The sequence below is a fragment of the Pleurodeles waltl genome, chromosome 2_2 (assembly GCF_031143425.1).
Source record: "Pleurodeles waltl isolate 20211129_DDA chromosome 2_2, aPleWal1.hap1.20221129, whole genome shotgun sequence".
NCBI classification, from domain to species: Eukaryota; Metazoa; Chordata; class Amphibia; order Caudata; family Salamandridae; genus Pleurodeles; species Pleurodeles waltl.
Genome location: NC_090439.1, coordinates 68,596,019 through 68,622,019, shown reverse-complemented (window position 1 = coordinate 68,622,019; position 26,001 = coordinate 68,596,019). Strand labels below are relative to the sequence as shown.

At 46.5% G+C, this 26,001-nt stretch overlaps 1 protein-coding gene across 1 annotated transcript in view; it reads right to left on the bottom strand.

The window, feature by feature from the left end:
• The window catches only part of EXOC3 (exocyst complex component 3), a 334,614-nt gene that overhangs the window by 253,369 nt on the left and 55,244 nt on the right, over window positions 1-26,001 (bottom strand). Inside the window, exon 5 of the mRNA XM_069219462.1 lies at window positions 18,202-18,319. Coding sequence (XP_069075563.1) covers window positions 18,202-18,319 — 118 coding nt within the window. The remainder of the gene's footprint in view (window positions 1-18,201; window positions 18,320-26,001) is intronic.

The following is a 26,001-nucleotide window of genomic DNA, read 5'->3' as shown; positions in this document are numbered from 1 at the left end:
TTGAATGGGCAGCGGAAGTGAGAATATTTGATTTATGGCGCATGAAACACCCCCAACGGAGAGAATATTCATTCTACTCCATACCATATAAGGTATACACAAGAATAGACACCATGTGGGGGACCCAGGATATTTGCGCCCTGATAAATAAGGCAGAATACTTGGCCAAAACATTGTCCGATCATTCCCCACTAAAAATAATGCTGAACTGGGGCAGGAGACGCTCGCAGATCCCCACATGGCGGATGCAGGGGGAGGCCCTACAGGACCAAGCGTTTAGAGAGGGATTGAATGTAGAGGTGAAACAATACTGGGAAATAAACAAGGAATCAACCACTTCCAGAGCACTGGAATGGGAGGCACATAAGGTCGTAGTAAGAGGGTACTACATCTCAACTAGCTGGGGAGTTAGATGCGCGCTGTACTCGGAAATAAATAAATTAGAGAAGGAAATGGGAGTATTGGAAAAAGCAGTGGCAAATAAAGCGGTTCCCTATTCAACACTGAAAGAGGCACGTACAAAATACAATGAAGCAGACGACCGCCTCCGAAAACACGATCATAAATACCGCTTAATGCGACTACACGCAGAAGGAGACAGGTCTGGCAGGATACTAGCGTGGCTTCTCCGCGACAACCGGCATCACACTCCGATTGGGTCCATAAAAGGGCACGCAGGTAAAATGCTCACCATGCAGAACGAAATTAATGGGGCTTTTGGGGAGTACTACACTATGTTATACACCAAACGTACTGCGTGCACTCTTCAGCAACTGAGGTCCTTCTTGGAGGACTCTCCAATGACACAAATATCGTTAGCAGACAGGCAGCAACTAGATGCCCCACTCACAATGGAGGAAATAGATAGAGCAGTGTCGCAGATGCCCAGGAATAAAGCCCCAGGCACAGATGGACTCCCAATAGAATACTACTTCACATGCTTGCCGCACCTGAAAACACACTTGAAAAGGGTGTTTGAAGAGGCATGGGGCAGCAAAATTCTACCACCCACACTGAGAGAGGCTATGGTGGTGGTTCTCCCTAAGGAGGGACGTGACCCCACCGATGTTAAATCCTGCAGACCGTTATCACTCCTAAACCTAGACTGTAAAATATTAGGCAAGATCCTCGCTAACAGGCTCGTCCCGCTAATGCATACTGTGATACATGAAGACCAAAACGGCTTCATCCCAAAGCGCAACACCTTCTTAAATATCTGCAGACTCCTGGGAGTACTGGGGGACACCCCCCCTGAGGCTCATGACGAGGTGGTACTATCGCTTGACATCGAGAAGGCATTTGACACTCTGGAGTGGGACTTCCTGTTTGCCACAATGCAATGCATGGGAATAGGGCCGAATTTTATACAGTGGGTGCAAACACTGTACACCAAACCACATGCCAGGGTGAAAACAGGCGGGGGTCATATCAGATAGCTTCCCAATCACAAGGGGCACAAGACAGGGTTGTCCACTGTCCCCCCTTCTGTTTGCCATGGCAATGGAGCCGCTGGCCACTCGAATACAGGCTGCGCAGAAGAACTGGGGGGTAGTCAGGAGCGGTCTGCATCGCGGCATATCGCTGTATGCAGATGATGCGTTAATATACGTGCGAAAAGGGCCTGAGACGATCCCCTCGGTAATATCTCTGCTAACTAAATTCGGGGAAATATCGGGGGTTGGTCGTAAACTGGGACAAATCATGTATATTTCCATTAACTAAATGGTCCCTGGCAAGACAAGAGAATGCCACGGCTGGCCGTCTGAAATGGTGCTTCGACACATTCAAATACTTGGGAGTACATATATTTCATAAAAAAGAAGACCTCAGAGATGGGAACCTACGGAGGGCACTGAACTCCATGAAGGGGTCACTGAGTTTCTGGACTAAACTCCCACTGTCACCCCTGGGCAGGGTAGCGGTGGCAAATATTCTGCTGCTGCCTAGGTTATTATACTACTTTGCGGCTTTGCCTATCTGGGTCCCCAGGAGCTTCTTCAAAGGCCTGAACACAGTATTACTGCAACTGATATGGGGAAGCGGTAGGACAAGGGTTGCACTCGCCACCCTGCAATGCCCGCTTGTTGCGGGCGGACTGGGAGCCCCTAACTTCGAACTGTATTATGCAGCTGCACAACTACAATGGATTTTGAACTGGTTGCACAGGCCTACACCGGCGGAGTCCAAATGGCTTCTAGCGCAGCTGGAAGGGGCCCCGCTGACCACATGGTTAATGAATAAGACACCAAGGGGGACCTCCGGCAATCCGCTTACAGAGGTAGCGCAACTATGCTGGCAAAGATACAGACAAAAAGATCACAAAACACTCCCATACTCACCACTCTTAGCACTAGAATCGATCCCAGGCTGCGTTGATATGGTGGGTTCACATACGCTCAAGATCTGGACAGAGGCCGGGATAGCGTCGGTGGGGGATTGCTTTGAAGACGGGAAACTGACATTTGAAGCTATTCAGGCCTTAACCCAGTGAACCCTGGACAATTTCTATCTTATCATACAATCACCCACCTGATACAAAAGACGTGGGACTCTGGGGACGCGGAACCTAAGTGCTCTCCTGCAATTCACCATATGTTGCAGTACGATAACCAAACAAAAATAGTGTCGAAACTGTATAAAACTTTGAGCAAGCCCTCCGAGATCAACCAAGAGAGGCCAAGGGTCAGGTGGAACGCAGTCCTCACTGACCAGATCCCGCAAGAGGAGTGGCTGAAAGCCCTTTATCACATAAGGGGGGTGTCCAGAAACTCCAGGTTTCGCTACACACAATTCAATTATGCGCACCAAACATACCTATCCCCAGCCAAGATATGCCGCATGTTCCCTGGGTCGACATCGAACTGCCCGCGGTGCGGCGCCTCAGGAGCGCATTTCTACCACATGGTATGGGAGTGCGCCCACATACACAGGGAATGGAGGGGCTTGACAGAAGAGGTAGCGGAAATAACAGGCCTGTCACTTGCAGCAGACTCCAAATCTTGCCTGCTAGGACTGAGAGCCAGAGAAAAGAAACATCGACACTTACATAAATTTGCAGACCTAGCATTCGTGCTATACAAAAGGCTAATGGCAATGAAATGGAAGGCCTGGCACTCCCTTACGCTGTGCTGGACCAGGACGGAGGCCCTGGTGCTTGGTAAACTGGCACGCGCGGGACAAAACCACATGGGGGAGGAAACTTGGGAAACACTGATCACCCAACTAGCTGCCAAAAACGATGAAAGGCCGCCATGACACAGACAGGGAGGATGGGTGGGCAAGGAACCACCAGCCACCCTTGGAGTACCACATTGAGCAACCAAACCAGGAGCACAACACATGTCAGAGATGGAACCCACCCCCCACCCCCCTCACTGAAGCCAACATAGGAAATAACAGGGGTCCGGCGTGGAATGCACACATGCACCAGCTACAGGCAAATAATGCTCACCACTGAGCCACACACAAGCCCTGAAATAAACACGGTCCTCCCCTACTCTCAGCACAGTCAACAAGTACTATCAGAGTTAGACCCACTAGCGCCAATAAACACGCTTATCCAAGTTACGTGGCTATTAAATAGGACAGATTGGAGTAAGAATTGACCCAAGTTTGTTATGTGTAAGGTGGAGGGATTACAGTGTGTCAATGCAGTTGCATGAGTACTGTTTGATCAATTATTGATTATCCTGTCGTGACTGCCCCTCCTCGGAAGCAGAGGAGAGGTGGCTCAACAATGTTACTGTATAACGCTAATAGTGTAAACATTTAAACCTCAATAAATATATTTAAAAAAAATAAATAAATAATTGAGGTGACAGGTGTATTAATGCTACTTGAAAGTTTTTTTTCAGATTGAAACAAATAAACGATCAAGGATGAATGAAACAGCTGAAAGCAATTAAGCAATAAACCCATCTGGACAAAGAAGGGGTCATTTTGGCTGAGTCTCCAACCCTAGTGATATCAGAAGGAGCCAGCTGGTGCGGGGAGGAGGTTGTCCCTTAAGATGGGACACCATCAATTATGAAAAAATAATCTCAACAGAGCAATAATGCATCTCAGCAACAGATCAATATAACATTTTTAAAAAATTTTAAAAATGGAAATGGAAACAAACAAAATCAGTGGTTTGACTGGGATTCTGTGTTAGCAAAGCATTGACTTATTACAGTACCAATACCTATTCTTTTGAGGGCAATAAGGAGACAAAGTGGGCATCTGAGGTCTGATTTATATAAAAACTAGTTCTTAGACCAAGGAAGATGCTCTCAGGTGAAGAAATCATCCTAGATTATTCAATTAAGAAGCAATATTTGTTAACTCTTATCTCTATGAACAAACTCAATAAATGTTTTCTCCTCCAGTAACACTGGTTTGGTGGTAACGTTCTTAAATTTATAACTGCCTCAAAACCTTCCTACACTTAATAGTGTGCAAATTGCTAAGAATAAATAAATTATAAATGGTGGTTATCAAATATTCATAAAGGAAATTGTAAGGGCACCTCGTTTTTTTGCTTCTGAAACATATTTTTTATATAACAATGGATTCCACTGTTCTGTACGGGGATCAATTGTGGGTAACTATAAGTTTTCAACAATGTGCGGCTGTGGAAAGAAAATCTGGAAGGTAGGCATTGGGTCTCTGCTGGAACATTCTAGTCAAAGCCAGCGGGTTGGAAAAATGATGAAGCAGGCCTAAGCCCATCTACTACAACATGTTCAGGATTGGAACTTGCTTATCGAACTAAAGTTCTGAACTGAGTAAGAGGTTACTAGAAACAATAGTTTGTTCTGCAAATAGACCAGCTCATATACATCATAATCTAATTAAGTTATGCAGTGCTGATAGTGAACACTCAGGGACTGATTCACAAAGGTAAACTTGCTTTTTTGTATAAACTATTTCTTTGGTATTCATAAAATACGAGCATTTTTATGACTGCAAGGACTCCGCAGTCGAGGCGGACACATAAAAACATAGGACAGGTCTATCTTTAAATGTGCAACTTTCTCCACCCCCTGCTGCGGAGTCTCTGAAGTCATAAAATTACTATCAGTAAAATTAAACTCGTAGTTTATGAATACTAAAAAATAAATACATACATTCACCTTTGTGAATCAGGCTCTCAGTGATTTTGAAGGTTATATGAAAGAAAGCTGCTACATAGTGCCTGAATTCAAACCAAGCAAACGCCAACCAGTGTGCACTACATATTCAGGTCAAAGAAGAAATAAAGTCTAGCTACCTAAAGAAATCAAACATAGCATATATTAAAAATGATTCCACAATTAGAAATAAGTACCACGTTTGTAATTACTGTAATTCAAAGGTCCACTGGGGGATCTGGCACCAAGTTGTTTTTTGCCTGCACATAAATCAACATAGATTTGTAGAGGGTGGCTAATCCCCTACAAGGGTATTCAGGAGGTGAAAGCATAGCTGCTAAGGGGATTAATCAAACAGCCAGGTCTTGAGTCCTTTACTGAATTCCAGAAGAGAGAATGAGGTTTGCAGGTGAAGGGGGAGGTCGTTCCAGGCTTTCGCTGCGCTACAGGAGAAGGAGCATCCTCCACTGCTGCACCAGCAGATGCAGGGGGTTGCGTGAGGGAGATGGAGCACAGGAGTCTGGATGGTTAGTGGAAGTTCAGACAGTGGTTGATGTATGTCGGCCCTTGATTGTGAAGGGCTGTGTAGGTGTGGATCAGCATCTTGAATTGACATCTCTTCTGAATGGGGAGGCAGTGGAGCTTCTCGAGGGCGGGGTGATGTGGATTTGTATGGTTAGGTCGAGGACGAGCCTGGCCATAGAGTTCTGTATGGTCTACAGTGTCTTCAGGAGGTGCAAGGTGATTCCTACGTAGACTCTGTTGCCACAGTCCAGGCGGATGGTGACTAGGGCTTGGGTGATGGTTCATCTGGTGTTGACGGGGAGGCATTTGAAGATCTTACAGCGCATGCAAAGGGTTAGGAAGCAGGTGGAAGAAACTGCGTTGATGTGTTTTTTTATGGTGAGCCTGTTGTCCAGTATGGTGCCAAGGTTGCATGCGTCGTCAGTCATGGTGGGTGCTGGTCCAAGTTCTGAAGGCCAACAGGAGTTGTTCCATGGGAAGACGTTGCTCCCAAAGATCAACACTGCGGTTTTGTCTATATTGATTTTTAAGCAGTTGTATTTTAGCCAGTTGGCAATGCCCGTCATGCACCTGCGGAAGTTGGCCTTTGTGATGGAGAGGTCTTCTGGTAGTGAGAGGATCATTTGGGTGTCTGCATAGGCTATGATGTGCAATCCATGGGATCGGACAGTGTTGGCCAAGGGGGTCATGTAGATGCTCAACAGTGTGGGGCTGCGGGACAAGCCTTAAGGGACACCACAGATAATGTTCTTGTATTCCGAGGTGAAAGGTGGAAGACAAATTCTCTGGGTTCCTCTGGTGAGGAAGGAGACAATCCATTTGAGGCCATTTCTTTGGACTCTAATGTAATGAAGCCGCTTGATAAGGATGTGGTGTGAAACAGTGTTGAATGCTGCTGAGAGCTTGAGGAGGATCAGGACCGCTGTGTCTCCCCTGTCAAGGAGGGTTCTGATATCGTCAGTGGCAGCGATGTTGGTGTTTTGGTGGGTGCGGAATCTGGACTGGGAGTGGTCCAGAAGGTTGGTGATCTCCAGGTGTTGCATGAATTGGCGGTTGATGGCTTTTGAGGACTTTGGCTGGAAAGGGGAGCAGTGAGATGGGGCATAGTTCTTCAGCTCGCTGGGGGTTGAAGAAAGGTTTCTTGATAAGGTGCTTGACTTCCGAGCAAACAGAGTTTATGAAGGCTGTGGTGTTCTGTGTGGTCCCAGGTGATGAGCAGGTGGTCTGAGACTGCTCTGGGGTACTTAAAGATTGGCCATATTAAATTGCATTGCAATTCTTGGAAAATGGTGTAGAGTACCACTGGAAGCAACTGTGTATGTTACAGAACTGGAGAACGTTGTCACATTTTATTTCTACACAGCAAATACTGGAAAGAATGTTCACAGTTTCTAGTTTCTTGACTGCAATGCTAAGGTTTGTTTTTATTTTATTTATTGTTGGACTTTCATCACTGCTACACAAAGTGCAAGTGAATCCAGATATCTGGTGTACAGGCACTTGCAATGCTAAGGCTTGTTGCACCAAAAGCAGTTTGGTGATATACTAGGAGGGACAGTAAAGTTTTAATGTGATTTCATTTTTGTAAATATTCTAAACACATCAGTTTATGGCAAGGTTTAGATGCAATTGTGTTTTTGGTGCTTCTTCAAATTAAATGTATATCATTGACTATGCTTTAAGATCTCTTAAATAGTTATCAACTGATAAGCTGCATGGGGCAGTGCGCAAAAACTTGTTTTACCCAAATGATCAAACATACACAGAATAAATTTGATACAAGGATCTGAAGGCTGAAACAACTAATCTGCACTAAACACCCTCAGGCCACTCTCCAAAAACATCTGTAATACTCAGCCCTTGTGCTCACAAATATTCCTACAAAAATGGAAGAAAACAATGAAAACAAATTCAGGGGACTAGCACACATACCAGGGCTCAAGAATTTAATTATCATGTAAAAGAAAAGTAGAAATTAAGGCCCTCATTACAACCTCAGCATTCTTTCCTAAAGACCGCCGAGGCTGCGGGCGCCAGAATACCACGATTGCTGGCGGTATGTCTGGCTCCTTATTACGACTTTTCCGTTGGGCCAGCGGACAATAACAGTGATAGAGCAGGTGGCAATGCTGATGTGCAGCGGGTGCAGTAGCACCTGTTGCACATTTCACTGCCCGAAATTTGCGCAGTGAAATGCACAATGGGGCTATGCCTGGGGGCCCCTGCACTGCCAAGTGCATGGTCAGTGCAGGGGCCCCCAGGGGCACGCGAGTACCGCCATGGAAAGGCTGGTGGTAAGGGGAGTCGAAATCGCCACGGCAGTGCTGCTTGCAGCGCTGCTTGCAGCGCTGCCCTGGTGGATTCCGACCACCGGGACTACCATGGCAGTATCCCGCCGGACCCGGTGGTGTTACCGCAGCAGTACCGCTGCAGTCAAAATAAGGTTACTAGTACCGCCGGCCTGTTGGCAGTACTAGCGATACTATAGCCCTGGCAGTCACCGACCGCCAGGGTTATAATGAGGGCCTAAATGTGCAAGATGAATCTTGCTGGAGATACAAGACCTGTCAGGCTAATCCTTCAAACATGTCTGGTGGTGGTCAAGTGCCAGATTTGCATTTAAAGAATGTCCTGGAATGTTTTCCGTGATATCTAGTCAGCAGATCAAACTGACTGTACCAATGATTATTTTCAACAATGCTTAGCTTTTCCAGTCCAGATTAAAAGTGTCAATTGACAATTGGGTGATAGACTTGTCCCTTGCGCTGCTGGAAAGGGTCTTCCATTGCCTAACTAAAAGGGACAAATTACATAATATAGGGTGTTAGTACCAGGGAATCGTAGATTCATATATAACAATTATCAATGATCTATAGTATAATAATTAACGCTTTCTGATAATTCCATACATAAACATGCTGTATTTTGGAAGATTAAAGCTGTATGTATTCATTTTTCATCAGGGATGAGGAATTTAATAAAATACTTACTTGTGCATGTGATAAGTTGCTTCATAAATCTACTTGTCCCTTTGGTGCCACGCACTGGGGCGACAATTTATGATAGCAAACTCATTACATTATAGCTAAAAAAAACAGTCTCTCTGATTATATTGGGGTAAAACTGTAATAGGACTTGAACACTAGCAATTTACTTATTTTCCTACCCTTTCACAGATCTACATACTGGGGCTGGAGGTAGCGAAGTACAATTTCCTGGTCTACTTATGAAAATTCTTGTAAATTAATGAAATACATATATCTGCATTAATGCAAAGACATTTACCTGGAGTGCACTTTTGTGACTTTCTTTAAGAATTGGGCCTCTAATTAGGTCTGGTGTTCACCAAGACCTTTTGTTTTTAGTAAAGTTCTGTCTCTCTCTAATATTCTGTCAGCTGGCTTCACTTTGAGGGACAGGATTCTGCTTTTTAACAAGAAGTATTTTGGCACACAAAGTAGTTTTGTTCTGTGCCAGGAACTACTAGGGCAACTTGTACTTTTTGAGACCAAAAATTATTTTTGCCAATGTTTATTACAATGGTGAGGGCCCGTCAGTTCCCACAACAATAAAGTTTAACAAAAACCATGTCAAAATAAGAGATGCACTGACAAAGCCAAAACGTTGACCACTAATGTAAGACCTATTGGCTTTGCCAATCCTTGTTTATGTTTTCCATAATCTTGTTGAAACTGCTTACACTGATTTTCCATTATAAATATTTTGGGACTATACCAGCACACATCAACACATTTTACTAAATGATACTTAAAAGTGAACATTTTATTTTGAAAGCAAAGAACCATAAATACAAGTTCGACCAGCATTAACAAATTAACAGAAATATTACCTCAACTGCAGACAATTCCCTTTCCTGCTTCATAATGTCTTAATATAAACTGTCAGCCAAGGGGTTTGTGCTGCAGGAGTTTGGGCCTACTTGTCCCAAAGACAAAACAAACATTAAAACGTGTTGTCCTTGACCCCAAACAATATGTCCAGGCAGCTGGGCTATAGGAATTCCACACCCTATTCATTCTTTTGAGCATCTTAATTTTAAAAAGAATAGTTTTGCTTTTCTCAATGTAATCTTTTTATTTCATTTGGTAATAGTAAGGGAAGTTTATTATGCATGATTAATAAAAACCTTTGTACTTACATGACATTAAACATTTCCATAAATATAAATTAAGCAACATTTTATAAATATATAACAGAAACTTGTTAAAATGCAGACAGTTTGATTGAATGTTTGTGGACAAGGTTCAAGGACAGTTGAGCCCACAAGATGAACAGTGCTTACAGTCTTGAGGGGGGTCATTAAAGTGGTCAGGGTTCTAAAGAAGTGCCAATTAAATTGAGTTGTCCAAGTAATAGCAGCCAGTTAGAATTATTTAAGCCCACAAGAGTCATGCTTAACAGACAAGTCAGCTAGGTTAGAAGTCTTATCGATATAGACAGACACTTTCCATAGTATGTTCCCATCCTCTGTAGATACTTTGCAGTCCGGTACATCAAATGTGGGTCTGCCATACAAAGACGAGTGCCAGTTAAAGTGTGTTGTGCTATTCTTAGCAGCCAGTTAGAGTTCGTGGACAGCTGAGACCTTAAAGTTATGCTTAACTCTATTAAAAACCGTCTGCTGGGCTGGAATTTTTTTGTCAGTATAGCCGTTCTCTTTCATTAGTTTGATATTTCGCAGACTGGCATATCAACTGTGGGTCTGCCAAGCAAAGACAAGTAATTACTGCTTTTCTGCAAAAGGATAGACCTTTTTGGTTGCAGGTTGAACGAAGCAAGGCTCGGCAGAGGCTAAGCATCCCTTTACAAATGCACAGGATGTTGATTATATCCTCCTTCAAGTGACCACACAGCCTGCAGCTGCATGTGTCGTTCCTTCTTAACCATGGGGGGGGTGCATGTAAAATTGATGGCAAGAGGCGCAGTTGAGATTTCATGTATTCTGCTTTGAGCATGCGTTAAAGACAACTTCCAAGTACTGTTGTGGTTTCAGAGTCTTGTAGCTGTCTAGGTCCCTCCAGGAACATTGCCTTTTGGCTAAATTAGCTTTATCCTCCAGAAGCAAATGTTTTTTGCTATTTTATTTGTCACTTTTTTAAGTGAGTCATAGCTGGCAGAGGAGTCCCAGGATTCTTTTAGACCAACTTTTGAAATTATCAAACTGAGCTATTTTCTGCCAGGGGAGTGTACTCTGGCTTTTATATCCAGCCATATGTCATAGTTTTGGTTTTCTTTAAAAATATTTTTATTGGTATTTGAGGTTTGACAGTAATCATGATATTATAAAACATTGTTACAGTTGTGTCATCTTGTGCATACATAGTATATAGCATTCATAACTGTTCTTATACATATGGCTTAGCTCTTTACTTCCATATAGGCCTAATTTTCCCAAGCTCTGGTCATCGTGTTCTACAACAGTATATGAAACTTTGACCAAGCTTCTCAATTACCGGATAGCATGTCCTCGGGTGAGGCCTGCTTATTGTCCAAAGTACACCCATGCCATTTCAAACCATACAAGAAGAAAAAATAGACTTCATATTACTAAGGTATAACTCTACAAAATAATTAACCGTGTCCTCGTAGTGTGCAATCTCCAGCGATTCCACAACGATATTTGAGTAGTAACGGCTCATTTGTTGCTGCTGGGTTGGCAGCCCCAAGTTTTATCTGAGAGGCACCAGCGTCCTCCGGTGGACCATTCTGGCGTTAATGGCAGGGCCCTACCCCAGGCCCTCCTCAGTGCTGGGCTCTGTATGGGCATCATCAGGGAGGTCAATAGCCTCCCATTCTTCCATAATTTCTGCCCATAGAAGTGCTATAGGTTGGCATCCGAGTCCCTGCGATTCCTCTCTCCTCAAAGTCCTCCCCTCCACCCCAGCCCTGCGTGTGACTTTGTGTACCCATGTTGTAAGCCGGGGTCTCTCAGGCGGTTTCCAGTTTATCACTATCCTACACAGCGCCAACACTAGTGCCAGGTCTGTACACTTGTTCTATACTTTTTTTTTTTTTAAGGAGGTTTCCTGACCAGTAGGCCCAATAAGCAGACCTCTAGGGTCACAGGTAGGGATCTCTCTAGGGTGAGGTGAGGGAGTGCTATTACTTCATCCCAGTAAACTCCCAGGGTAGGGCACCTCAAACCATGTGTCTGAAGTCTGCGTCCCTGGCCCGGGATCTAAGGCAGGCCTGGGGTTCCCCACCGTAGATGGACTGGAGTCTATGCAGGGTAAGATATGTCCTGTGTATGAAATTGAACTGAATTAGTTTAAGGCAAGTGTTCCGTGAGACATGAGATGCAGATGCAACTACCCGTCCCCACTCAATTTCCATCAGTTCCCTGCCCGCATCCTCCTCCTATCGGGCCTTCAAGTAATGTGGTGGCCTACTCGTCGTTCTAACTAGTGCCTTGTACAGCCAGGTCACCAAGTGGGGTCCTCCACCCATCCGGAGCATCGTCTGGAGCACCTCATTTGTGGGGGGCTCTGCCGTTCCCTCCCCCATAAGTCTCGTAGAGCTCAGGTCACTGCCTCATACATCTAGAACTGATCCCACTGGAGTTGCGTCCGGTCCTGTAGCTCCGCGGAAGAGGACTACTCACCTTGGGCTTAACAGTCACCCATGGTAGCCAACCCCACCTCCATCCAGGGGGACATCTGACTCTGTTTAAAGCAATGTGGGGGTTCACCAAGTGGAAGACCTCAGGCTCGTAGGGCGTCCGGGTACCAGTCTGCCTAAGTGCTCTACGATGCTGTAGTTTATTTATAGAGTTTCTGTCAGAAGTTTTGAATTTGCAGCAACAGATGGGAAAAGCTGTTCTTCTGGCTAACATCTGTTTGAATAAGCATAGTTCCAGTTTTATATGTGCTGGAGATGTGTGACTAGGCAGCTGTAAAATCTGCCAGTGAATCCTCTCAATGGCTTTGTCTAGGGTCTCCCCATCATGCCCCTGCAGCGCCTCACTCCCATAGGCCAGGCTAGAAATGAGCTTTGCCTGAGCAGCTTTCAGTAGGGGGGAGTGTATGAGGGCCCTTTTATTTTTTTGAACAAGGTTGTAAGTGCCAGTGCTATCCCTTGCTGTTGTGAATCTTGTGGCACCGAAGAACCATTGGATGTGCAAAAAAAATCAAGCAATGCAATGGGTTAGAGCTATTAGTGTTGTACGCTCCTAACCGGACTTTTCTTGCCACATAAACTGAAAATGAGACACAATACAGTTTCACATAAGCGAGCCATGAGCGTGAAGGAGACACACAAAAGGAAAAATAAGTTTGCTCTCAGTCAAATGTATCAGCAAAAGTGCAATTAGCCATGTAACAGGGTTGATGTCCAACGCGGTAATCAAACCGCTCCAAGAAGGGACAAATGTAAAGCATTTACCAACGATAACAAAGGATTTTTGAAGGGCGAGCCCAAGAATGAGCGATAGTGATGAGCGTGAGGTGGGCGTGGTTAAAAGCCCAAATAGATACCAACACTTCGGAAAAGCAGCGCTTGCGCGCTGCTATGCTCTACCTAAAACCTTCACATAATGGACATAGTATTACTTTTTTCATGTTTTTCGTTATATCATTCTTCCTTCGTATTCTAGGATTGTGTTCATGCTGTTCACTGTTCTCCAAAAGGATTTGGAGTTGTGGTGCTTGACATCCCAGATTAGTTTGGCCCTGGTGTCGCTGGCTTTGTTTCTTTCCTCCCAGGTTGTCCTTTTTAGATCTCCTTAGGTCAGCTATTAAGGATGCATCATTAGGGTATTTTTTCACAGCCCTCAATGCCTTATTAACTATCTATGTACATTTTTAACTGGCCCACTAGAGCATCATTTTCAAGCATTTGATTGATGGGTCTTTAAAGGGCTCCCTTGACAATTTAACACTGGTGGCATGATGTTTCGCAAAGGCTTCTGTGAAAGCCTCTCCGTTGTCTTTTGTTTGGTTGCCTTTTGACTTTGTTGTTTGTAAGAGGCACTCTGCATCTTGGACCAGGTCTTGCAGGGTGCCCATTGATCACTTAATTCTTCTTAGGTTGGTAGTATAACTGTGCGCCCAGCTTCCATAGTCAGTTCTAACTCCTGTGGCAGATGGTAGCTGTTGAGTCCAACAACCATTCTAAAAGAATAAATATTTGTTGCGACCTGTCAAGCCTAGCAGCTTCATGTTTAAGTCTCCTGTGACAAGTAGCTGGGTGCTGGCACTCTCATTATGAATTTTGAGGATAGTATCCACTAGGTTTTTTGATTTCTGTCTCATTTTACTGTTAGGTGGATATATACTTTTTTATTGTTACCACGGTGGCTTCCCACTCCATTTCCAGCGTTATTTGTAATACTTGCAGGTTGTCAGAATCACTTTTGTGCTCTGTACTCGTTATGTTAAGTGCTGCTGATACGTAGATGGGAAGGCCACCTTTATGGAGACCATGTTTTGCTACCTTGGGTGCTGGGACGGTATTCTGCGAGAACCCAACAATTGGTAAAAGTTCAAGGGTCCATGTTCCTAGAAGTAGGATCGCCTCAAATGTTTGCAACTCAGTGTCTCCTAATTTGCCCGTAAACTGGTTAATATTCCACAAGCAAATTTGAAATCATTTTTGATTGGCCTCCCCTTTTTTTTAAGACACATTGCTAATTAATTTCTGATTGTCAAGTGAAGGATTCTTGATATCCAGCCCAACTCCTGTTACTTGTTCCTAGTTTATGTGCAAATTGTGACTGCTCTGCTGGTTTCGAGTCCAAGGCTCTCCCTGCTCTTGGAGGAGTTATGCTTTGCACATTTTTAAGTACTGAATACTGTTTCTGCTGTGTACCAGAGTTCTCTTTGTAGCCCGCTCGGTCTTCCATCAGCAGGTGAGTGTATCCTGGTTCCTGGTGGATTCCTGCTATTATTACCCATTCTTTGAATTGCTATGTTGCAGATGGTACTTTCTGGGCCATTTCCTCAGAGCTTCAGGTGACCTTGGTGGTATTGTTTGGGTGCCCTTATGTTGGTCAATAAATTGTATGGCATAAATATCGGCCAAAGTGACCCTTGTGAACGCTGGAAATCGTTGCAGTAATTTAAGGATGTTTCCGCTGTTGAAAATATCAATACTCCCCTTTCACTTATACTCTGGATAGAAAAGGGGTTGTGCTAGGCCGGCTGCTCTGAAAGTTCCCCACTTTTGATGGCACACTATCTCCGACTAGGGTTGGTTTACAATAAATGATGATGATGATGGATGATGATGATCTTGCTGTCTTACCCAATTTCCCTCAATACTTTTGGTGCAGCCTCACATCACAGTGGCTACCTGCTTCTGGATCTGTTCGAAAGGAAACTTTGGCCATTGAGTTAGGCATCGAACATGTTTGTAGCCACTGATCTGGGCACTTTGGGTGGTGACCATGACCCCCAGTTTTTTCTGTTGCCGGGTCAGTTTGAAGTTGATGTCTGATTAGACTGTTAGCTGGTATCATGTTCTCTTGTGCATGTCCCTCCTGAGGGTTAACAGGTGCTCTTGTCTGCCTGTTGTTAAAGATCAGGTAATCTTTTAGCCACTTTGTTTTTGGAAAGTTTTGTTTGTAGCTTTCGTTTTTTCCCTTTTTAGTTCCTCTTGATTTCCAGGCTGGTGCCTAGCTCTTCAGGCCATTTGTTGACGTGAGTCTACTGAAGAAATTAGCTAATCCACTTTTTTATTCTGCTGCGTTTGGTCCCAAGGGTTGTTCACTAAAATTTAATTGCATCACCCCCTTCACTGCCCTGCTCTGCAGGTTCCTTTTGAAGACCTGCTACGAGGCTAGTTCATTGGAAGGAAGCGATGTTCCTGAATTTCCAATGTTGCCCGCCAGGGCCTCCACGTTGTCTGCGCCTGGCGCTGGTTGGGGTGGTGAGGGGGACTCAGAGGTAGTTGGTATTCAAGGTTTAATGACACCCTTCGGGTCATCAAAGAGGGTTCCAAGAAGTGCAAGAAGTGTGCTCAGTTTCTTAATGATGAGTGAGCATGTGCAGCTGGGCCTTAGGTTGGATACATCATCTTGTGCCCGACTGATTAGTTTATTTAGGTCCGCTATTTTGTCCCATCAATACTTTCCACATCTAAAACAAATTAATCTGTATGTCCATTTTCAGTGAGTGGTAGTACATTGCGTTTACAGTAAGTTGGAATGTCTCCAATTTTGTTGATGTTCATTATCTTTCAGTCGGTCCTGCTTGGTCTCGGAAGTTGAGGGAGAGTTTTTATCATTTGAGTATGCTGCCAGCATTTCATCCCATTCCCGCTGGGTGAGGGTTGAGAGCTCTGTTAGTATTTCTTGATAAGGCTTTCCTTGACATGTTTCTCCACCTAGCAATAGGCTGACCCCACCCCACCCCACTATCTTCTATTTTAGGAACATGGGAAGAAGAGGAAACCTTAACTGCTCCTGAGCCCTACCTCAGGCTGACATTATTCCAGGGGAGTGGCTTTCACATTTAAAATGTGATCATCTTCTTCACCCCCACCCTAACAGCTTTTTTCTTCTATGAGCCCTGATTGTGGATTCCCTTGTTGTGGCATGTCTCCAGTCCTACCCTGCAGGCTTGCCGTCAGAGCTGTTTGTGGGGCTGAACCCTTTGTATCCCTGGTGAGCTTCCAGAACTGGGGAGCTACCCCCGCCTCACTTCTCTCTATAAACTTGATTGTCTTCATTATTTTCAACTGTTTTTCCCTTGCGGGATCAAGGGTGAGATCCAGGGCGCAGGTGATCTCGGCACTGAGGACTGGAGAAGAGAGCACTGAACATGGGCTTTACTGAGTCACGGTTGAGTAAACTATTGGGTAAGTGATAAGTATGGGGCTCAGGGGCATGGTCAGATTTGAAATGTTGGTATTGCTTGAAAAAAATGCAGCGCTTGCATCTTTCAGTAGTTGAAACTTTGTTGAGACTTTAGGCTGGCGGTAAGCGGGCACTTGTTTTGCTATATCAAGTGGAGGTGGTATGTGCTTCCTTCGCTGCCCCATATTAGGTGGGGAACCTGTGATCTTTCCTCACCCAATTTTGCGACACAAATGGTAGGGGTGGTAGTGGATGGCTACGGGCCGCAGTGAGTTGTAATAACAGAGTAACAGGGTGTCGCTGTGAGTCGGGCAATTTCCAGTAATAAAGACTTTCTGCCTTATAGAGGAGTCTTGGGGTGAAATGCTGAGGAGTCACTAAACCAGCAATGTTGCATAGATTGCCTAGGCTGCCTGCAGTGTGACAGTGCTGTCAGTTCTGAAGTGATAGGTGGCAAGATATGATCTCCCTGGTAGCAGTGGGGAACAGAAGACGGCGGGGAAGATAACCGCTGCGCACCCACCACCGTGCCGGCAGCCTCCATGCCTGCAGGACTAAACTCTGCACTTCCTGAAATAACTCCAGGGAACTCGTCTGGGATGCCACCGGAGCTGGTTTTTGGCCTGCACTGCATGGAGCGTCAGTTTTAAAGACTTTTCCCACCCCTGTGTCAAATCGGCATCCTAGTAGTCCGACTGCCGTCCACCCCTGCAATGCCCTTCACTCCCCTCCCTGGCAGACAGTAGGAGTTTTGGCATCTTAGTGGGACAGATTACACAGGTAGTCCAGGATTTAGGCTGGGATGCAAGAGGGGGCATAAGGAAGCAGACTGGGTGAATTATATCAGTTAAATCAAAGGTGTGTGAGGCAGAACAAAACAGAGAAACTAAGCAGCAGCCTCACAACACCCCCAAATCTACCTTATGTCGTCCTTGGTAGGCTAATTAGCATTTGGCTAATTAGCACTCTCCTTTTGGCCCTCCCTCTGTTCCCCCTGCTTCTTCTTCCTGGGCAGAGGGGGACGAGGGAGCTGGTATAGCCGGACATGGTAGATGGCTCACTGGGGCCAGGCCCAGTACACCAAAGGTACTGTGGAGCAGCAAACAAAGTCCGTAGTCCTCCCTGCACCAATCCATCCTTCTTGCAGGTGAGTCAGCCGTCCGCTAGCCATGGCATGCAAGGAGCCAACACAGTGAATGATGCTGTACAGCACGGCACTGCTGTGCAGAAGATGGAGCGGTGTGCCAACCTGAAACCACACCTGCAGCATAGCCCCACTGTATTGTCTGCGCAATTTTGAGTTGTTTCTACGGAGTTGGCAAGCCTCTCCTGCTGCCAAAGCTCTCAAACTCCCTGCAATGCTGGGACGCCGCTCCAGCTGCAAGCTGTGTGCTCTCTCTTATGGTTCATGTATAATAGGACCCAGTCCTTTGATAATAGATGCTTTACACACTTTCTCTTCACTTAGTTCGAATCATATTATCTTGCTTCACTGTAAGTTGGATGACTAAGCTACTTTTGTTGCTGAATTATTTTGTCAAAAGTTTACAATTAAAAAAAAGGGACCAGAAGCTAATAAGCTTGAGAATACAGAAAGCGAAAACCAATGTAACTTTTCCCTGACATCAACGAAGTTTAAAGAGTACCAAATACAAATGAAAAAACTATATACATTTCAACAAATCCTGTATACCAAAGAACCATATTTTGTTTAAAGTTTCAGAAGGGCCAACATGGCATACTGTTACTCACAGTGAGCGTAGACATGTATTTGTTCAGAAGCAGATCCACTACATCGCGTGAAAGTAGAGGCCGTAGATTGTTCACATTCACCTCAGGGGCCAGGTCTATGTGCCCCATCATTTCAGAGCTGGGCCAAAGCAGAACATGTTAAGAAGGAACAGGAAAGATAAAACCAGGAAAGAGTAAAATCTTTGTGTTCAGCTTTATGAATAGTCAAACAAAACAACACCTCAACATGCTTAAGAAAAATTTAAGTCCTCATGTTATTCAGGTTTAACTACATAAAGGTACTATAAAGCATGTTACAACTACAACTGCCTAAAAGATTCATTTTTGAAGTTAAGCCCCACAACTCACGAGGCATGGTCTAAACAACTCCTGTTGCATACCAACATTCTCCAGATACACTTGCATTGAAATCACTACAATTTTTGTTACTGTCTTTATGTTTGATTACATTTAAATTGCATTAATAGAGATCCTTGTGAACAAAATGTTTATAAAAGTATAATAGTCTGGACATTTTATATTCAGAGATACAGATTTTTAATACACATCAAAAACTTGGTCTCTGGGTTATTGTTGATCCCACTGGACAACAATTTCAACATTAAATTTAACATAGCAACTGATTACCCATCATTCCAGCGGAACATCCGGGAACTCTCCCGCCTGCCCGCTTTATCTGTAGCACTGGCGAGGCGGGGGAGCCCCACATCAAGGGAGGAGGCCTGGACTGCGGGGGCTGCCTGCACTTACAATGGTCGGCGTGGCCAGCAGGGCCATCCGGGCGCTCCTGTATCCTGCCTGGGAAGTGCCAACTGCCCAGGGCCTTTTTGCGGTGCCAGAAGGAAGGAGGAATCCTGTGGCAGCCTTTTGGCCCTGCCCACGTGGAGCGGTGGGGCAAGCCTCTTGTGTCCCGGCTGTGGGATCGGGGCCCGAGGGAGGGGAGAAATCCAGCCTGCGCGGGTTCCAACACTTGACAACTCTTCAAAACCTGACCAACCGGTTCCCCCACCTGCACCATCTGGAGGGCAAAACTAGAACCATAATATCTCCTAAAGACGGATCCCAAAGGGATTGCAGAACAAAATATGCCTACCACAGCACTCATCACCAACAATCGGCAAACCATTTTGGGACTGTTCTTGTAGCTGGGAACCCTCAGTCGCCACCTCTATCCTCCAGATGCCGTCAGGACAGGAAAGATACGAACCAGTAGGCGAGGCATGAATAACATCAATTTGCGAGGCCGCCATCTTGTGTGCAAGCCGCATTCGGGCCTGTTGTGTCTCTGCAGCCTAAACTAGCACAGTCCACTCTACATAGCATGCACCCAGCTATCCCAGCGCCATCACCTTTAACTGGTGGGTACCAAGAGCCACTTCTCAGGGGCGTTGTGCAGCACGACATAGCAGACGGGAGGCCTAGCCCAGGGAACAGGTCTCTGGCCCCACAAGTTCATCCCCCTTCACTTGTCCCCACACTGAGGGGTAACAACATACCAACTAATTCCTCCAGGGCCACACCATGGGCAGACAGAAGCTTGTATGAAAGCAGCCCTGCCCTCCCTTGCACCTCATCATGGTGAGGATGCCGATTGCGGGGCAAATACCCCCTGGGCCCTCACAGGTCCCATACAACAAATTAGACACCATCTTTCTAGCCACTGAATCCTCCCGTTCCTCAGTGGAGGCAAGCATTGAACGAGATTCATGTGGACTTCGGTCTCCTCCGTAAAGATCAACGCAAACTGGACGCCTGGGTCACGGACACTGAGAGTCACCTCTCAGATGTGCCCCCACAACTCAAAGCTCAAGAAGAGACCACCTGAGACCTCGTCAGCAGAGTGCATCGCCTGGGATCAAGAGCCGGAGATGCAGAGAAGAGCCCAACATAACAACATCCATGTCAAGGGCCTTCCCAAAGGTGCAGAAGGTACTCAGCCAGTGATAAACTTCCTGGTGCGCTCTGTGAAGACATTCACGCCTGCCGAAGGCCCTGATCCCCCACTACACCATGGAGAGGACGCACCGGGTGCCAAATCGCAGGCCCCCAACAGAGTCGTTCCTGCGTCCAGTAGCAGCCCGCCTGCCACATTATAAAGACAGAGACGCAATCCTCCAGGCTGCCAGTCTTGTAACGACCCTGCTTTATGAAAACAGGGTAGCCGCATTCCCCAAACGCAACGCAACCTCTCATTATTCCTGGAAGTAAAATGCAGACTTCAAGAACTGTCGGCCCAATACTCACTGCTTTTACCAGCATAGCTAAAGATCATACATGAGAACATAATGCACTTTTTCCATGATCCTGGCACACTTTGAAGGGACACACTCGACTAGGTACCAGGCTTGATCGCGTGGGGTTTGCGGAGGACAGCCATATCGGCGGGGTGTGCCAAGAGCCCCGTCCCCTACTTCCTTCCGACAGAGTCAACAATCATCGCTGGATGCAGCTTTTGGAATCTGCCATATTTCGCCTTATCACCGCTCCAGTTTGAGCAGCTCTGGGAGCTTGGAGGAAGGGCCCCATGACCGACAACATGCCACTGGAGCTCTTGGGGTGGGGGTGGGTGTGGTGGTGACGCCAGCCACTCTGACAACCTAAGCAAGGGAACCTCAACCCTTACCTACCCAGTGACTTGCCATGGATAGAGACCTACGAAGCACCTTTTCCAACACTCCTACATAATGTGTTACCGTTCAACAATCGTTTGGCCGATAAACCACTTGTATCAAGCTTCAGTTACTGTTACTTATTATTTGTTGTTTATATGTTTTGTTGTGTGTTTCCTCTTTCAGGGCAACAACCCAAATACCTCCTGCGCACTACACAAACCCTAGGGGCTCCTCGAAATCTCCCACCACACCCCTCCCAAAACTCCCTCCCCATATTCAACAGCACCCCAATGCCCCAACAGCACCAGATACACTCCCTAACATTAAATGTGAGAGCGATACCTCAGCCCTTCGGCGCTACTCTACATATGCCTATCTTAGGTGCCAAAACACACACATAGTTCTTTTTTTTTTTTTTTAACAGGAGACCCAACTCCTGGAGGGGGAGCTCCAGCGCCACCGATGCCACTGGATTGGCAGGGGAAATGTGATTGGCACCTCCTACTCTGAATTTGCAAGAGGGGCTCTCATCTGGCTTCTCCCAATACACCTTTTCATCTACACTCCACAGTCATTGACTGAGAGGGCAGATATGTGTTCGTGGAGGGTCACCTTATCGGAGAACATGTGCTTCTAGGTTGCATTTATGTGCCCATCACTCTGGGCTGCCCTGTGTGAGGTGCTGGCACAGTGGGTGGGTATCCCGTGGCTTCTGGGTGAACACTATAAGAACGTTTCAGACATCACACTTGACCACTCCCATCCCCCCCTCTGCCCAAGCTCACCAACACTCCAGACAATTTGCTGCATGGGCCACCCGGTGGGGGCTAAAAGACGCGTGGAGGGCTCACTGTCCTCAAACGTGCCTCTATTCACATTATTTCACTGCCCCATGATCTTTATGTCCACTTAGACCACTTTCTCTATTCTGAAGAGCTGCTTCCCGGGAGGCAGCCACTGATTATTTAAGTTGGGTCCTCTCTGATCATGCTGTGCATTTTCTTGATATAAACTGTGGGGCACCTCACCCTCTGGTCCCTCTCTGGAAGCTGCCCAAAGAAGTGGCAGACAACTCTGCTTTAACCAATTCCCTTCTCACCTATGTTACAGGATGATTCTTTGTGGACAACCACGAACGAGCCACGAAAAGGTGGGTGGAGTGGGACGCCTTCAAAGTGGTTACTCATGGGCACTGTACTGAACGTATAATGGGTGTTTGACATGAACTGTCAGGGGCTCTCAGGGAAGCTGACAAAGAGGTCACAGATCTAGACAATTGGCCCCTCTGTGATGTGGCAGCCTGAGATTCCCTACTGGATGCCAAGTGACAGCAGGCAGCCCTGGTGGAACGCCTTCGCTGTTACAACTTCAAGGAATATTCGCCCCATGTCAAGTTACAAGGTAACAAACTCGGTCGATTGCTGGCATGGCTAGCAAGTCAAGAGTTGCAATCTCCACTGATAATGGTAATCACCTCACCCGCAGGGCAGCCGATACACTTGCAGGCCGCTGTCCTATAAGCCTTCAGCGCTTACTACTCTGATCTTTAAAAGTAGCCACACACACCCACAGCAGCAGTAATTAGGAATTTTCCGTATACCCTTTCCCTCTCAACCCTAAATGTGACTCCACGTGATGAACTCTGCGGCTTAATAACTGTTGGGGAGGTGAAGCAGGCGATCCATGACCTTGCTTGTAACAAGACCCCATGTCTTGACAAACTGAATAATATGCACACTACGCTACTATCCTGCCCCCCCTACCTAGAAGCGGTTTATAACGAGATCCTCACCATAGGCTCTCACCCAGGCTCCCTGCGGGAATCTCTGCTAATCTCCCTAGTGAAAACGGACAGAGACCCCATTAACCTCTCCTCCTACCACCCAATAACTATATTAGGGGCAGATTACAAGATCCTAGGGAAAGTTCTGGCAGAACGGTATCTAAAAGTGCTCCCAGACCTGATCCTCCCTGACCAAAATGGCTTTGTACCCAGACGCAACACCTCCTATAATATCCGTCGCCTATTCCACGTGATGGATCAAGCATCCATAAAATATCCTAGAGCAGCATGTCTAATATTAGGCATCGAGAAAGCCTTCAACTCCCTTTCTTGGGAGAATCTGTTGGCGACCCTACGAGCAGTGAGACTGGACCCCGTTTCCTGGCATACACCAAGCTACTATATACTAATCCCTCCTCTCAAGTCCACATAGGCTGCCTAATATCACCCCGCCCCTTTTCCCCAGTAGCCGCGGCACAAGACAGGGTTATCCCCTTTGCCCAATCATGTTTAGAATAGTCATGGAACTCAAGGCACACAGCCTCGGAGGGGAGAGTCCTGCCTGGGGGATTCGGCTGCAAGACGACCTGTATGCTTTATCCCTATATGCGGATGATGTCCTGCTTTATTTTCAAGACACACTGGTAGACAATTTCTCCCTGGCGGCCACCTGTCAGGATTTCCAAACAGCAGCTGAACTCAAGGTGAATTGGGGGAAGTCATATACCTTCCTACTCTGGAGCGACACCCCACCAAACCCAGTCATAATCCTCCCTACACCTCTAACTTGGCAGGCCACGGCCCCAAGATAGATACCTAGGAGTCAGTCCCAAGATCTACTGGAAGGCAATCTAAAAAGGGCATATACCTCTCTACGCTCCCAAGTACAGTTCTGGCAATGCCTTCCATTAGCCCTTACTGGCTGGTTTGCATTATCAAAAATTATAATTCTTCCCTGACTACTGTACTACTTTGTAAATGTTCCTTTCTATCGTCCACGCTACTTCTTTCGCGATCTCGACCACTTGATGGGGGATTAGCTCTGGAAGGATGCCAGATGACGTGTCGCCCTACACAAACTATAGCTATCAATGGGTGCAGGAGGCCTCGGAGTCTCCCCCTCTTTCAGTTTTACTACTTAGCGGCCTAGCTTCAGTGGGAGGCTGGCTGGCAGGCAGGCAGGCACACCTTCGAAACCACCACTGAGGTCGGCCCGCTTCCCACATATTTACTCCGGCAGTTCCTTCTTCCCACCATCAATAGCATTGCACTTGGTTGTTGCTTGGTTGGCTGGCATCGAGGTGTCTCGCTAGAGCTCTTTGACTAATGAACAATATTGATTTCTATGCCCCCAACATCCCACTACCAGGACTCCCCTGCATGCAAGGCCCTACTGCCGCAGACCAGCTAGTCAAATGACAAACACCCAGGTTTGACACAGTAGGGGACCTCTTTCGAGATGGGCAGCTCCTGCCATTCAACCAACTCCAACACAACTACGCCATCCCACCTGGACAATTCCTTATGTCTGGTCACCTACTGGCTGCCTTGTGCTCTCGTTGGGGACCTTATATAGCAAAACCACCCAGGCATGAAGTTATCAACACCCTTTATTTCACTGAACAAAGAAGGCACTGTAGGAAGCTGGCCTGGTGTGTGGTGGGTATTTATGAAGTTATCACCCTATACCAGGTCCAGGTATCCCCTATTAGTAAAGTGTAGGAAGTGTCTAGGAAGCCAGGGCTCTCTAGAGGTAACTGTGGATGAGCAGCCAAGACTTATCTAGGAGACATGCAAAGCTTATGCAATACCACTATAGTCACACTTGAAAGAACCACAGTGTTACAAAAAAAGGTACTTTATTATGGTAACACAATCACTAGAATAATATTAGGCAGTCTCCCCAACTGGAGGTAAGTAAACACACTATTATATACACTTTAGCAATCAGCATAAAAAGCAATAGCCATTAGTAAAAGCAATGGCAATTAGTAACGGCCCTAGGGGAGGGCCAAACCATATACTAAAAAAGTGAAATGTGAAAGGCAGTCCTCCACCCAAGGAAGTGGAGTCAGTAGAAGGGAGCTGGAGGAACCAGGAACTCCAAGAGGTGAGTACCAGAGTGACCCCCAGCGACCAGGAGGGCAGAGGTAAGTACCTGGTTTTCCCCCAAAACCAACAGGAGGACTTTGGAAAGGATTGTGCAAGACCCAACCAAGACTAGAAGAACCCAAACAGTGGATCCTGACAGAAGAGGACCTATAAAGAAAGGGGACCAAGTCCTGATCGCGATGGAGTGTCCGGTTGTGGCAGGAGCCACTACCCTACCTTCTGTGGATGCAGGGCCAGGTCGACGGCAGGCGAAGAAGGTCAGCAGTGCAGAACAGGAGCCACATCGGAGGTCCAGAAGTGATGCAAGCGATGTCCCATGTCAGCAGTCCAATGGTGCTGGAATACCACCAACAAGCCTTGGCAAATGCAAGCGTTGGCGAAGAAGTTTTGCAAGGCTGAAGAGGACCAGCAAGGTCCAGGGGACTTGACCAAAGGAGGGGAGTCCGGGGTGAACCTCAGCAGCTTGGAGAGTCACAAGAAGAGAAGGCAGCCCCCCACAGGAAACCCACTGGCAGCAGCCACAGGAGTCGCAATGAGGCCCACTCAGTACACATGGAGGAGTGTCCCATGTTGCTGAAGCAGCAGACAGGAGACTGTGCTTTGCAGGAAGAAGTGCTGGGGGTCGGAGCTACACATAACCTGAAGATCCCTTGGAGGAGGAACAAACAATCCTTTGTGGCTGCAAGAGTTGCGGTGCATAGGGTACCTGTGTCCAGTACACAGGTAAAATTGCTTTCTCGCACTTACAAAGTCCAGGGTAATTGAACTGGAGTTCGTAGGGGCACCTTTGCTCATGAAGGGGTGCCCTCACACACAGGTACCTGTACCCTGCCCTCTGGGCTAGGAAGGCCTACCATAGGGGTGACTTACAGCGACCTGGTCTAGTGAGCTGTAGTGAAAGGGTGCATGCACCTTCTCACGCAGGTTGCAATGGCAGGCCTGCAGACACATTTTGCATGGGCTCCAAGGGGTGGCACAATACGTGCTGCAGCCCATGGAGAACCCGGGGTGCCCCAGTGCCCTGGGTACCTAAGTATCATATACTAGGGACTTATAAGGGGGCACCAGTATGCCAAATGGGGGTGGGGTGCTAAGTCCTAAGCAACCAAATTTAGAGGAAGAGAGCACAATCACTGGGGTCCTGGTTAGCATGATCCAAGTGAAAACAGTCAAAACACATTGACAACAGGCAAAAAGTAGGGGAAATCATGCCAAAAAAAGGGTACTTTCCTACAGGGACCTGGCTCTATAAAGCCATTAGAACGCATATCAACACAATCTTAACACACCTTA